General features: G+C 38.0%; 1 protein-coding gene across 5 annotated transcripts in view; it reads left to right on the top strand.

Annotated features, from left to right (window-relative positions):
• Nucleotides 1-9,035: 9,035 nt before the first annotated feature.
• Nucleotides 9,036-14,321, top strand: part of LOC306798659 (spermatogenesis-associated protein 7-like) — a 37,073-nt gene continuing 31,787 nt past the window's right edge. For 3 of the 5 annotated variants that reach the window (XM_079298859.1, XM_079298856.1, XM_079298858.1), the window contains exons 1-2: nucleotides 9,037-9,668; nucleotides 13,471-13,563. In XM_079298859.1, coding sequence (XP_079154985.1) covers nucleotides 9,608-9,668; nucleotides 13,471-13,563 — 154 coding nt within the window. In that variant the 5' untranslated portion in view covers nucleotides 9,037-9,607. Of the gene's footprint in view, nucleotides 9,669-13,470; nucleotides 13,564-14,321 lie in introns of all 5 variants that reach the window. The other 2 variants (XM_079298857.1, XM_079298855.1) reach the window with 2 other exon arrangements.

The following is a 14,321-nucleotide window of genomic DNA, read 5'->3' as shown; positions in this document are numbered from 1 at the left end:
TTTAAAATGCTGAGTTAATACTACTTGCTACTTCAGAGGAATTGAAATGCTTTCAAGGCAGCTGCTGAAGTGTTTGCTAGTACAAAAATGTATTGATAAATACTGAGATCTTGTTTCTTGTCCTTTTAATTGCTACTCCATAGCAAATTCTAATAGACTCACTGGGAAGAATAATTAATCTCTCAGATGGTAGCTTTTGGTTGTTAGAAGATGTAGGATGAGAACAAGAACAGATTGGGTTATTTATTCATTTGCTGAAGGGTTTTTTCAGGTACTTCAAAGGCAGTATCCTGGTGGTAGGATGCTGAACTAGATGGACTGCTGTTCTGATACAAAGGAACATTATTTTATTGACATATGTCACAGAAAGCTCAGCTTCTTGAACAGGCAGTGCTGGTACCCTCAGTGCCTTGTACTGGCTCTGTAGTTATCCCCTGAATCGTGCTTCAGACAGCCTCATATGGGTTTTGTTCCTTGGCATTTAGGAACAGAAGAATCACTGTTCCTGCTATCCTTGTGCTAAGGGCTTTATGACTAGATGGAGCAGGGCTTTTTACTGGCTTTTGGCCACCAGGAGCTTTTTGCCTATTCTGAAGAAATTTCTAGTTTGCTGGAATTTCCAGTGCTTCCCTCTCCCATGTCACTGCTGTGGCCACAGTTGTGCCTGATGGTGACTTTGCTTTGTGACACCTGACACTGCTTATGCCTCACCCGTGCCCAAGGTGCCGGACTGAGCTTCCTGGCCACCCTGCCAAGTGCACAGCATGCCCCTGACATGACATAAAGAAAAGAAGAAGTTCCCAGTTTTTACTTTCTCCTCTTCAGCCATCAGTCTGTTATTTCTATCTGGTGCAGCTGCTGCAGGAAGAGGCTGTATTACCTCTGTGAACTGTGGAAACTTGTAGCTTACTGCTGTGAGTCAGCAGGTTTCAAACGGGAACTGCAGTTCCTTGTGAAGATCTTATGCTCAAGATGGTCACCTTTGACCTACCACATGGTACATCAGTGATGGCTTACAGTTCTGGAGGTTGAAAAATGGAAAATAGAAATAATACTATAATACTAAACAGCATGATGATTTAAAAAGATGATATTATTTTCATATGGAAATACTGACAAAATAAATGATAGACTTATTTATGCAAATGATTCATGCAATAGTGTAGTTTCAGCAATTGTTCTGAACACTGGTGTTATATTACAGTGCTTTATACTTGAAAAAAGGAGGGAAATTCAGCAATTCCTCACTGTACAGAACAGAAGTTGGCTTCAAAATTTCTTGCTTTGTCAGGCAATAACATTCTAATGTCATGTCATGTAGAAAAAGTCAAAGCATGTGCATGAGCGGAAATCCAGTCAGGTAATGGGAAAAAAAATCTAAAACTCAAGGGAGAAGAGATAGCAATTACCAGCTGCTCTAGTTAAATATTCCTTTCTGTGCTCTCTTTCAATCTTTTGATTTAATTTATTTTTTTAAGGTACATTCTTAATTCTAAATTAATGTAGATCACACATATCCTGCAATACATTGGCATGCATACACTAGGATAAAATCAACAGAATAAGTCATGTGAAGGCCTGTTAATTAAGAGTGAATTTGCTCTGTTCTGTGGTGGTTTGGGATTTTTTCCTACTGGGCACTATTTGCAGTTTCAGCCTTTATAGGCAGGAGGAGATCAAATAGTAAATAAAACATACAAGACTGGTAGAGTTGGGGTTCTTCCTGTTTGTAGGTCAGGGGCCCTGATGTAGCCTGTGGCTTTACATGGCTTAAAACAATGGAGAGGAGTTATCAGCCAAGCTATAATGACAGAAGAAACTGAGTCTGAATGGTTTTCTCTTATTTATAACTTCCATTGTAAATTATACTGTTTATAGGAAGGCTGTAAAGGGGCAAAACACTTTACCACTGTGGCCCTGCATCTGACTAGAAGTTCATTTGGTCGGATATGTCTCCAGTACTGGACATAAGCAGATGTCTGGGAAAATCTAAGGACAGGACAAGAACACAATACTTTCCCTTTTTCCTTTCTCAGCCCTTTGGGGGAAAATGGCCTTCAATCTTTGGCTGACCAGTGTGGTGGACACATAAACCTCAGGGTTTTCCAGCACCACACATCTCATGTTTCAGTGCTTATTTGTACTTAAATAGTTTCTTGTGACTTACTGGCTGTGCCAGGCTAGTGCTTAAATGTGGCAGATCAAGACTTATTTTTTGAAGCACATCTGCACAGAGTGAACGACAACTATTGCCCTGAAAAACTTTAAATCTCTGGTTTAACTAGACAAAACAGGTTGGAAGGGGGAAAGACACACATTGTGGTCTTTGATTCTCTAAGTTAGGCACTAATTATAAACATATTCCTAAAATCTGACAGATAGTACATTGCTGTACAGTCACTACAGCAGAACCCTTCACAGCAATTTGAAGCTCAAGGAAATTTCCATTGCCACAGCACTCGACCTTCTTCATAGGGAATAGAGAGAAAATGTTTGCATGCTCTGGGGGAGAGCAGAGCATGCTGATGGAGTAAGTTGCACATCCTTGGCTGGATGCTGCCACAAACCTCCCTGGCAGTAGAGAAAGGGATTCTCCAAGGAGTAGAGCACATTCAGGGTGAGTCTTGGGCATTGATGGAAGGGAGAAACTGTATTGCACCCATCCTGTTAAAGAGTCAGTGTTCTCTCTGATAAGAAGAAAAACAGATTTTTGGAACAAACTGGGGGAGATGGGGGCAGATGTGATTTCAGGGCTTGAATTTTCAAAGGAGTTTAAAATAACTGACGTAAAGTGCCAACTGCAAGCTCATATCCATCAGCAGAGACAGAATAAATTTATTTATATCTTGATTTACCTGCCCAGGAAGGTGCCATTTTTCTTGTTGATAAATGTGAAGTGTTTAACTTACAGCATGCTTATTTTAGAAACCCAGAAATGTGTTCCTGCCTTTATTAAAATAAGTACTTGACTGTGTTGCCCACTGAAATCCATGAGCTTCCACAGCATGGCTGTGTACTTGAGAGGTAGCTCAGTTAGTTTCTTGGGCAATCATGTAATTTGTGTTTCATCATCTACAGTTTATATATTAATGAATAGGCTCCTTGCTGTCAAGTCCTTTCATTTGGATGCTGTGTAAATGATAACAATTTGCAGATGAGCTCTGGCCCATGAGAAGCCCAATAGGAGTCATTCTTTATCCTGCAGGGCAAGAGTAAGGGCTAATCAGTGCTTGAGCAGCCCACAGATGTTTAATTGGGATAAAAGGACTGATACAATTAAGGTGCTCTTTCTATTTATTTCAGAATCTTGAAAGCGTTACTAGGAAATTATGTATCTGTCTTGGATGAGAAGAAATAATTGATCTGTATGCAGAAATTACATGCAGGGGTGAAAATGTCTGAGCACTTATAAAAAGAAAGACATCCTCCTAATATACATCACCAGTTATGCCATGTTCTGTTTTGCTAATGACAAGAGATAGAAAACAAAGAGCAGAGTCTTAATTTTTCCACATGCTTTTATGGTTTTCTTCTTATTTGTCTCCTGTCCTTATTTTTCTGCCTGTATAGACACCCAAACTGTGACACCTCCCTTACACATCAAAGAAATTTGATGAAGGACTGCCTTGATCTTTTTGCTTTCATCCACCTCTCATTGCTTTTCCATGTTTTTGCTGTAGGTACAGGTGGATACCACCCAGTGACAGCAAAGGCATTTGAACAGGGGTGTCTTTGCTCTGCTGAGGGGCCTTGCAGCTGACAGGCACACTGCTAAAATTGGATCCCATGATCAGTGGGAGGGTGGCCTGGGTTTGGGTTCATCTGTATCTTCACAGGGGCTTGTTGGGTATCACTTATGTAACTGTAACAGTTGCTTAATTTGCCTCCAGCTCTTAACAGTTAATCACATGGTTTATGATATCAGATAAATAAATACCACAAAATACAGCTATCATCGTGTTCATCCCATACAAGTATGATAAGCTTTAGTAGAGGTAATTGAGTGACTGTTCCACAGGAAATTCCAAAACTAAGGAAAAGAAATGGTGCCTTAATAGAATAAATATTAGAACCCCTCTTATTGTGCCTTTACATTGCTTTTTAATTTTTAATTGACTGAATCTGGAGGGTCTGTCTTGATTCCTGGATTCCAGGGCTTGGAAATTTTCACATTCTTTTAGCAATTTGTACCAGACTGAGTCCCGAGATACCCAGGGGAGGGTCTCCCAGGGCTTCAAGACTCAGAGATTTGGCATAAGCTGAGTTCCCAAAGGTCTCAGGTTTCATGCTGCTCAGCAGGAAGGCCAAATGTAGTTTTGGGGTTCACAAGAGAGAGGATGATCCTGCTACTTCCACAAAGCTGGTGGGCCTAGAAACAGCAAGTGTTGGACTGGCTGCAGACCTAACAGAGGGAGACCATATGGTGTGACTGAGTCTTGGGAGCCTCTGCTCTCCTGCAGCTGGCAGGATTCCTTGCAGACCTTAGTTATGAATTTAGAGAAACCCTGTTCTTTCTCTGTGGAATATTTCTGCTCTGACAAACCAACAATGGCCAAAAAATTCTATTTTTCTGGAAATCTTTGGGCTAGCTTTAAAGTCCTGCCCAAACAATAGTCAATCTGGGTTTATTTTAATGTTCTGGATTAAGTTTGTAAATGCTGTTCCTGTAGCTGATGCCTGACAAGTAACCTGACAATGATCAGGGTTCTGTAGGTATTGAGACATGGACCCAAAGTAATTCCAGTCCACTAGAAAATTCATGTGGATTTTAGGATGCTGAAAAATAATTCATGTCTATTATTCAGGTCTGAATGCCAAATGCAATCTTAGACCCTGTATCTCTGCATTCAATTGCATAAAGATCCACTCCTTTATACCCTAATATGCTCCATTTCCCCTAAGCCCCCATTTCAAGCATAAATGCCATTACTTAATAGGTATGATAAAATCTGTTCCTCTTTCAGAAATATTCTAAGCTTTCCACATTCTCATCAGTGGGAATGGCCTCATGTACACCCAAATTTCTAGCCCACTGTAGTATGTGGAGATGCATCTGAAAATATGACTATGTGAAAGAGGATATTCTGTCAATAGAGAATAATAGCACAGGAGACTAGACTGATGTTGGAACCTTCTTAAAAACTGCACTTGTCACTAACTTTTGCTTCTCACTAACTGAGAGCCAAATTTTTCAACACACAGAGCCCTCAAATGTGGGAGCTGATGCTGCTCAGCAGCTTACTGGAGACAAGTACAAAGCTTCAGAACCAAATCCCTATTTTTGGAGAATGATCCTCTCACAGCAGCAAATGCTGTAAGAATCTATTTCATTGTAGATCATTCAAAATATTCACAAAAAGTTGGTTTTGTTTTCTGTGAATACCGATAGCAAGGTCATTTCTTATCTCTGCATTGTAATTATTGAAAATGTGAAAAAAAAGCATCTCCATTTCCTCTAACTTCCATTCAGAACTTTTACCATCGCTTTTTTAGCTGGTTTATATTCAATAAGTATGATTGCTATAGAATAAAAACCAACAGATAGAGCATTTTAGAACCTACCTCTCTGTTATAAAAAAGACCTGATTTTTCTCACATATATTTTACAGTCTGAGTCTCCTGTTGAAAGAACTGTGCATAGATTTGAAACAGCAAAGTATAACGCTAACCAATTGAACTGATATATTATAATCCAGTAAAATTAAAGCAGTTTGGCACAAATGAAATTTACTGCTGCAGTGTTTCTGTAGGGAAACAGATTCAGGTGTTACAGAAATGCAGGAAACACAAAGAAATTGGAGACTGTGTTGACAACAAAACAAATCATTAAATAGAAATGAGCCCTTGCTATGTCTGGGTCTTGTTCCCTCACCTAATGACTGCAAAGATCAGGGCTTAATTTATAGTTGGGTAGGTAAGTATTGAGTGTGTGGTATAGATTCCCTACTGTGTCTTACACAGATTTAACAGAGCTGGTCATAAATCATGATGGATTAAAAAATTCCTCCATTCTGAAATTATCCCAAAACACAACAGTTGCTGTTGCTGAACCTGAGTTAAAGCAGAGGTGAGGCAGAAACTTTTCTCTCTTAGTCTGCTATGGCTCAAATTAAAAACTTCACAAAAATGAACACCTTATTTTCAAATGCTGCAGACTACTTGTTTTAATTATAAGAAAAGTCAGAAATAATAACAGCTGAATTGGTGCTGAGCTATTTTGAAAGTAGTGCTAAGGCAGGGTTTTTCAAAGCCTGTGTGCAAAGCCCACAAGACTTTAGCTTGTAAGGAACATTGACAAATAACTGCTTTTAAGAGACTGAAGTTTTTGCATTCAGAAACTCCACCAGACACTTCCCTTGTTACTCCTTTTGCTCTGGAAAAGGGTGTTCATCATTGGAGACCTGATCTTGCAGTGAACTGGAGGATGTTGCCAGTGGCATCACCTTGCCTACGCTCTGCCTCCATGCGTGATGTTGAACACCCCAAAGAATCTTCAGAGCCTGAACTATCATCTGATTAGTTTTCAGAATACTTCTTGCCAAAATAATTTACTTTTCTTATGGCTTTCTATGGGGAAACACACCATTCCTGGGAGACTGTAGGGCTCCCTAAGTCAAACATGGCTGCAGATAAAAATCTAAGCAGTCTTTCTTCTTATTAGAATGAAAATTCTGCATATTTCAACAAAGTTAAAAGTAGATGTCCTGAGGTTTATTCACAGGTCTGATACTGAGAAAATCAAGTTGCTTTTTTTTTTGCCATTAAATTTTTTCATTTTTACAATGAACAAAGCCATCTTTTTCAGTCTCCACAACAAAGACAATTCATTTTCTTCACCCTAACTACTCTTTATCTGGTTTGCAAACTTCAGTTATAAACTTCTTGGGTCTGCTAATGAGTGCCTGACTGTTTGTACAGAGCCTGGGACAGTAAACTGATTGAGACTTCAGGAAGTCACCAGAGTTCAAACAACAGCAGCAATATTCTGGCATGAGTCAACTGCTGAAAATGCTCCTGTAAAGGACTGGTTAATTAAAGATGTGCCATTACTGTTTCTTTGTTCCATCACAACAACTGTTTATTGCCAGCATCATGGGTTCCATGTAGCAAGCACTTATTAAATTAAATGTGCTTTTGCCAGAGTTACAATTTTTGATACATGCTTCTTCCATTTTATCAGTCCTCACTCACAGCAGTTTCCCACTGATGTTTTTCTACTTCAAATAATCATAGAGTAATTGAGGTGAAATGGTAGGATTGGACACAAGATAAAGAATTACTCTGTCCTAAAGTTGATGTTGTGGTTAAAACCTCTTTTCAAAATAATATTCTTCTATTTTTCAGGCCTTTCAAAGATGTTTGATATTAAAAAGAAATCCAAAAGAAGCAAAGAATAAGCCAGAGATAATTTCTATTTCAAAATAAAATCAAAATTATTATTAGCAATATATGAGATGCAGCTAGACTAATTTGTTTTTAGATTTTTAGCCAGTATATATGAAACTATGATTAAGTTCCACTATTTTCCAAAACATTACTAAAAATGCTTAAGGAATACAACTAAATAAATAGCATTTAAAAAATAACCAAATATTTTGATGTGTTACCTTGGATTTGAGAGCAGTAACTTCCTTTGCCCATATCCTGTTGTGACTACAGAAGGATGTTTTCAAAAGACAAAAAAAAAAGATGACCTTTTGATAATTTTATTAACTTAGGGACCTATGACAATTAGAAATATGAGCACATAGGAAAAGTAATAAAGGTTACTCTGCTCCCATTTATTTTATAGCATTTTTATTCTATGTCTAAGGTGGCAGAGAATCTGATAAAAAAATATAATAGCACTGTTCATAATCTTTCCAGCCTTTGTTTTCTCAGAACACTACCTAATGCTCTCTGTTACCTGCATCCTTTCATCTTTAAGAAGGCCATTCTAGACAGGTGATTTTTTTTTAACTAAGCTCCCAGTGTGAAGGTTGAATTTCAGAGCTAGAGTGCACTCTCTGAAAGAAACAGCCTCTTTTTCAGGTGTCATCAAATAAAGGTCTAAAACCTGACTAAAGTCTCTGCCCTTAGATTTTGCTTAAAGAGGTAAACATATGGTTTGTGAACTTGCAGCAATGCCTCTGAAACCAATAGTTATTCTGAAGTATGTGTATGGGGACAAAATAAAATGTTTCATAGTTTAAGACACTCCTGGTTTCTCCCCCAAATTAAGATGTTGCCTTGAAACCAAAGGAAAAATTGCATTGATTTTTCCAGTTCTGATGACACTGGGTATGTCCTTTGACATTCAGGATCATCTCTAAGGAGATATTTCCTTTATAACTGTCAAATCAAATCAGGCAAATCCAAGTTCACAATTAAGCAACTTGTGCTGCCAGACAACCCTTTGGAGTATAAAGCTACTGAGCACTAGGTTCCTGCATGCCAGTTGACTTATCTGCCTAAGAAGCATGGAATTTTATGTGTGGGTTTAAAGTGATAAGATTTATCTGGTGGAGAAGATTATGTATGCACATTGCAGTGCTACTGGCTTGCCTCACATTAACGAGGAGTAGGTTTAAGATGAATCAAAATCAGTCTTTAAACTGAAGACAGTCTATTTAAATTACAGTTAAAATTATTGCTGGAACTTTTGCATAAAGACAAATAGCTTCACTAAGATGAAAGTAAGTTAAAAATGAGGACTGAAGTTTAGCCTCCATGATCAGACTTTCAAATTAAGATAACAACTTTTCCTTGGTTTTAGTGGGAGTTAGGAACATGATTGGGTTGAAAACTGTACCACTTGATAGGTAGGGACTGCAATCTTCTGGATTTCCTATGAGTCTGTGTCAGTCTGACTCCTGTGAATTTATGTGGCTTTGGAAATTGAGATTTGTCCCTTCCAGCTTAATCTTTACCTGTTAGCTGTAAAATTTACCCTGTTACTTGTCTGAGATAAATCAATCTGTCAGCAGTACAACATTTTTTCATAAAATAGGTGGAATTCTGTGTATGTGGAATTTGTTTACTTGCAAACTGTCCTTAATTCAAAATGAGAGGGGCTTGTTTGCTTTCTTTGATGTGTTGGGTCTGGCTTTTCTAGGTCTGGATTTTGTGAGGTGAGCCTATACTCTTTTGTGGAGCATCTTTAGAAAATCCTTAATGCTGTGCTTTTTTCCTCCTCTGCTTCCCTTGGGCACATGCAGCACAGTAACAGACAGAGCTGCTTCTTCTTTTGCCTTGAAAATGTTTAGCAGAGATGATCTTTCACATTGCAAAATATGTGACCTTTGCACAGTGCCATGGCTCATTTTTGTGGCCTGTAGAAAATTGCCCTGCTAATGCTGTTGTAACAAAGAATTTTCTCTCAAAGTATCTGGTCTAAAGGGTCCTATTAACTGAGAGATTAAACCAAACAGAAGAAATCTGGCAGGGAAAGTAAATTCCACATTTCCAGCCTTTCCATACCTGTATCAATTTTAATGTGGCATTCTGGCCAGGAGACAATTCTTCAGTAATTCCCATAAGGACCTGCAGACAGCTAATAATAATTCTTAATGTTTTCATTAATACATAACCAGTACATTTTCCTTCCCTGCCAAGGGGCCCAGATAACATGGTGCCTACATACTCCATGATGGGACCTTTCAGAGGACACATGAGTCTCAAAAGTAGCAGTAAGTATTCACATTATTACTTGGAATGTGACTAAGTGCTCCAGTTTTGGAATAAATATTAGGACACTATTAAAAATACATATTTTATTATTGAAACAATGCAAAGTAGGTAAGTCCTTCTATATCTCACTGTCTTAATTTAGATGAACAGTATTCCTGTTCAGGATCTTTGCCAAGCACCTCTAGAAGAACTGCTGGAAAGCTGTTCTGCCTTAAACTTCCATTCTCAGAAATGCTCTTCAACTGTACCTTCTCCAAGCCCATATTCCCACTTGTAGGAATTAGCAGTTAGCAGTGGTATAAACTCTTTTCAGTATAGCAGCTCTGCAGCTATATTAGACTTTAAAAAGTAAAATAATTGACATGTTACAGAGAACAGACTTTTACCCCAGTAAGAGGCAAAAAGCAGTGGCTTTGAATCAGCAGTCTGGTGAGAAGCAAAGTCACCTCCTGTGTTTTTCAAAAACATATTTTTGGTTTTAAGCTACATGGAAAAGACATGTTTTGTCACTGTCATTGTGTATCAGTCAAGTTTTAATACTGCTACAACTGGATTAATGTATGGCATTATACCTCTAGACATGATATATTCTCCAGACATGATGTGCAGAGGTAATCTCTTGCAATTCAATCAGTGGAAACTTGGCAAATTAGTCATCACACAAGTACACATTCAGTACAACAATAAATTGCTAGGAAAGTCATCATAAAGTTGGAAATAAAAAAGAGTCACTGTGAGAGGGTTGTCACAGTTCTTTATTATTTGTTCTTGGGTGCTGGTTTCCTGGAGATCTTTCCTCATGTGTAGAAACAAGATGTAAATGTGTTGGAAGTACAATAGTCCTCAGAGTTTACAAAGATTTTAAAAAACAGGCAACTTTCTGTAGATAGATCTGCACTCATATATAGAAAATGTTGAAACTCTGAAACATTGAGAACTTGGATCAAGCAATTTACTGAATGTTGCAGCAAATGAGATCTGTGTAAAGCAGCAGAAAATACAGAAACTTGGATTCTGTTCAAAAATGGGTTTAAGAACATTGCCTGTCTTTGCAGCACACAAAAGGGCTGTTTCAATTTGACTTGACGTGTGTTTGCACCATCAACAGAGCCTCTTAACAGGACTACTTAAAATTCCCAGTAGATTTCTATTTCCCATTTCCTTCAATTTGACATTGCTCAAAGAAAACATAAGAAAAATTGTTTGAAAGTGTAAACTTCCAGTGAGCTCAAATAAGATGAACCTCTGTAATGGTGGGAAATACTTAGTTGGACACCCCCTAAGTCTTCCCATTTCATTGTTTTTGCCCTTAAAGCCTTTTCTTTGAGAAAGGGATGTGCTTTTTCATGTCCTCTGTTCAGAGAGATTGAGACATGAAAACACAGAATAACTTGCCAAAGTTCAACAGAAAGTCTCTGGCTAAGAAAAGAATTTGCTTTTTTTTTCCTTTCCTTACATAGGAATAACCACAATGTTGCTTATTGCACAATGTCAGTAATTTTCTGGACACAGCATAGAGTTAGATTTTATGGAAGACAAAAATTAGATCAAACTACTAGTGCCTTGTATATCTTTAGCATTTCAAATTTGGGGCAGTTATTCACTTTGAGAAGAATGTTCTTTTTATAAAAGGATTTTCCCTCCCTTTTTAATATTTGGATTTTTTTAGATTATCACTTCATTCTTCTGCCATGCTTTTTCACTGCATATATTGAAATGAGCTTGTCACTGCCAGTCAGGGAAAGATTTGGCTAATTTGCCCAAAAATACTTTTTTCTTTCCTTTAGCAACAAGAGCCTATAGCTGCTGTGATTTAGGGCATTGCAATTGCTTGAACTCAAGAGAACAACCCCACTTTAAACCAGCTAATGATAGTGCTGGATGTTACTGAAGAGCTTGTTCCAGTTGTTTTTGCCAGCAGGAGGTAACAGCACAACTGGCAAAATTAATGAAAAAAAAAAAAATTGTTTTTAGAAGTTTTGGAGTGAACAACTACAGGTCTCAATTATACTGATACTTGAAATACTGATACTTGAAATCAGAATACTGATTCTTGAAATAGAATCGTACTGATTTTAACTATTTTATTTCTTCATTGTGGCATTGACACCCATGAGAGGTTTCCCTAAATAAAATTGGACATGTCAGGCTCATGACTGTCAGCTTTGTATTTGTCTGCTTCAGGTACCAGATTCCATTGCAGTGCCTGAGCTATTCATGCTCAATTTAATTGAGACAAGAGGTAAATGCAGTTTGCTCAGAATGCTGCACCAAGTTCTCCATTCTTCATAGCAAAAGTGGCATCACCATTTCTGCTGATGTCTCTGCACCTGCTTGTGAGCTGGTGGAAGCACTCTGGCTGTGCCTGTGTGTTCCATGCACAATCAGAATGGGAGGGCCTGGAGCTGAACAGCCTCATTCTTCAGCAGGTCATGTTGGGATGTGCTGCTTTTCCTGTTGACATCAAGTCTTCATGTCAGTGTCTTTCTGGCAGACTTAGTGTCACTTGCAGGAATAAATCAGGGAATATTACTAAGTAAAGTAACAAATCCAGCATCAGGTGTTCTGTCCTGCTCTTTCTTATGGTGCTTGTTCAAAAGATGACAGCACAAATTGAATGTATTTAAGGCCCTTGGCAGTTAAAAGCAGTTTGTATCACTGGCTCATTTTGGTAGGCAAGAGATAAGAAAAAGCAACACAGTAAGGATGCAGCCAAACTGAGATTAGAAGGAATGATTCCCAGACTCTCAACTCGAGGTCTCCTATTCTTTCAAAACACAATAAAAGCTATGAAACAAAGTTATTAGCTTGAATTGTACATTGAGGACATGAACAATGAAAGAATCATTTATTTTGTTGGCTCAGAAAACCAAATCTGGATAGGGTTGGATGGGATGATTATCTCAGTGTAAGGGTCATTCGGGGTCTTTGGATGGAAAATCAAGTACATTAGATTTCTGATCTCTAGTTTTCTGTTGATTTTTTGTTACTATGTGCTAGTAGCTTTCTATCTATAAATCCTGTCTGTTAGGAAATTAGAGGGTTTTGAGAAAAAAACAATATTTTTGTTTGGAAGCTTGAAAGAAAATTATCTATCTTAGCCACACTAACAACTTAAAAATTATAACAAGTAAATGTTTATCTGCTTCTTAACTTCTTTTTCTGGGTTAATAAACTTAGGTCAGACACAGAGACAAATTTTTCTGAATCTGGGAAGTCTGGTGAATTACAGATTCAGAGGGGTGTCATGGTCAGTATAATACAATTCAGTTCCATGATCTGGTGACTCTTCTGGCCCTATTTCTTTGTCTGTATCCAGTCTGCTTATCTAACTTGAGTGCTCAACTTAGGTCTGGTATCACTGAGGTATTAACATCTATTTTTCAGTACTTTGTAATATTATCTAATAAAACTATTAGCATTAATAATAGTATTAACACTCTCTACTGTTACTTAATACTCTCTTGTATTAAATCTTTCAGAAGGCAAATGCTTTTTATTCTACCAGATATTAAATAGTGAGATCCTCTCTTATTCTCCAGAGTTCAACAATATCAAAGGCTCATACATTACTTATTGCAAGCTATAATTCTCAGGTACTCAGAAACATGAAAACTGGGAATAATCTGGCACTTGTTCATGTTACATTCTGTGCTATTCTTACTTTTTTAAATAAAAGAATGAATACTGACTTGATGTTATTGCAAGCAGGAGATGCTAAATATACAGCATTTTCAGAGTTATTATTACCTGAGATATTGCTTGTCCCACTGAATAAACTCAGTTTTCTCCCTGTTGCAGCTTTTTCTCCTGGACCTTCCTGCAAACTCTCCAATCAGTACATCATTCAAGACCACATGGCTGCTCATTTCAAGAAATTGATGTCTGCCAAAGGTGTGTACAGTCTTATGACAATAGCTGTGTAGGTAAAAGGTGAAATCAGAGTCAAGGATATGTTGGTTGCCCTATTTTTAGCTGGTTGCTCAATTTCTTCCTCTTTCTTTCCTCCCTCTCTCTGTCACTAACTCAACAGGAGTAGGAGGCATAAAATGATGTGCCCTAAGAGGTATGTGGAACACTCTGTTGCAACTGTAACCTTGTCTTGGGAGAAGGTTGGGAGAATTACCACTGTTGAAAGCTGTAAAGTCTATGGAGAGAAACTGTTCCACAGTGACAGGTTCATGTAAGGAAGAGGAATATTATCTAGAGTCCCCTGTATGATTTTACTCACAGTTTCTGTTAATGTGGATATGGCAGTGGACTAATAGGAAAGGTAAAATGGCAACTAGGGCAGGTATTTGTTTAATTGGGAGAAACCACTGGAGAGTAACAGTGGTGTTGCAGCTTTTCATGTTTACAAAGTTACAGTATCAGTCCTAAATAACCTGGAGGGAAGTTCCACTAGCCACATGTAGTCACCTTCCTGAGGGCTCTTCAAATGCTCTCCCTCCTGCAAATAGCCACAAATGACTAGAACGAAAATTCAGAATTTAAAAAAATGTCATCTGTCAATTGTCTGGAGCTGTGTAAATTTCCAGGTGCTTCAGGTGCAGATGAAACAGGTGGAGTTGAATGGCCATAGCTGTAATTAGGCTCCTAAAAGACTTCCAGCCCTTGGGCTCCAAAGCCTTTCTGACCAAAAAATTCACTGA

Source organism: Erithacus rubecula (assembly GCF_903797595.1).
Source record: "Erithacus rubecula genome assembly, chromosome: 2".
Taxonomy (NCBI): domain Eukaryota; kingdom Metazoa; phylum Chordata; class Aves; order Passeriformes; family Muscicapidae; genus Erithacus; species Erithacus rubecula.
This window is presented reverse-complemented; position numbering and strand designations above follow the sequence as displayed.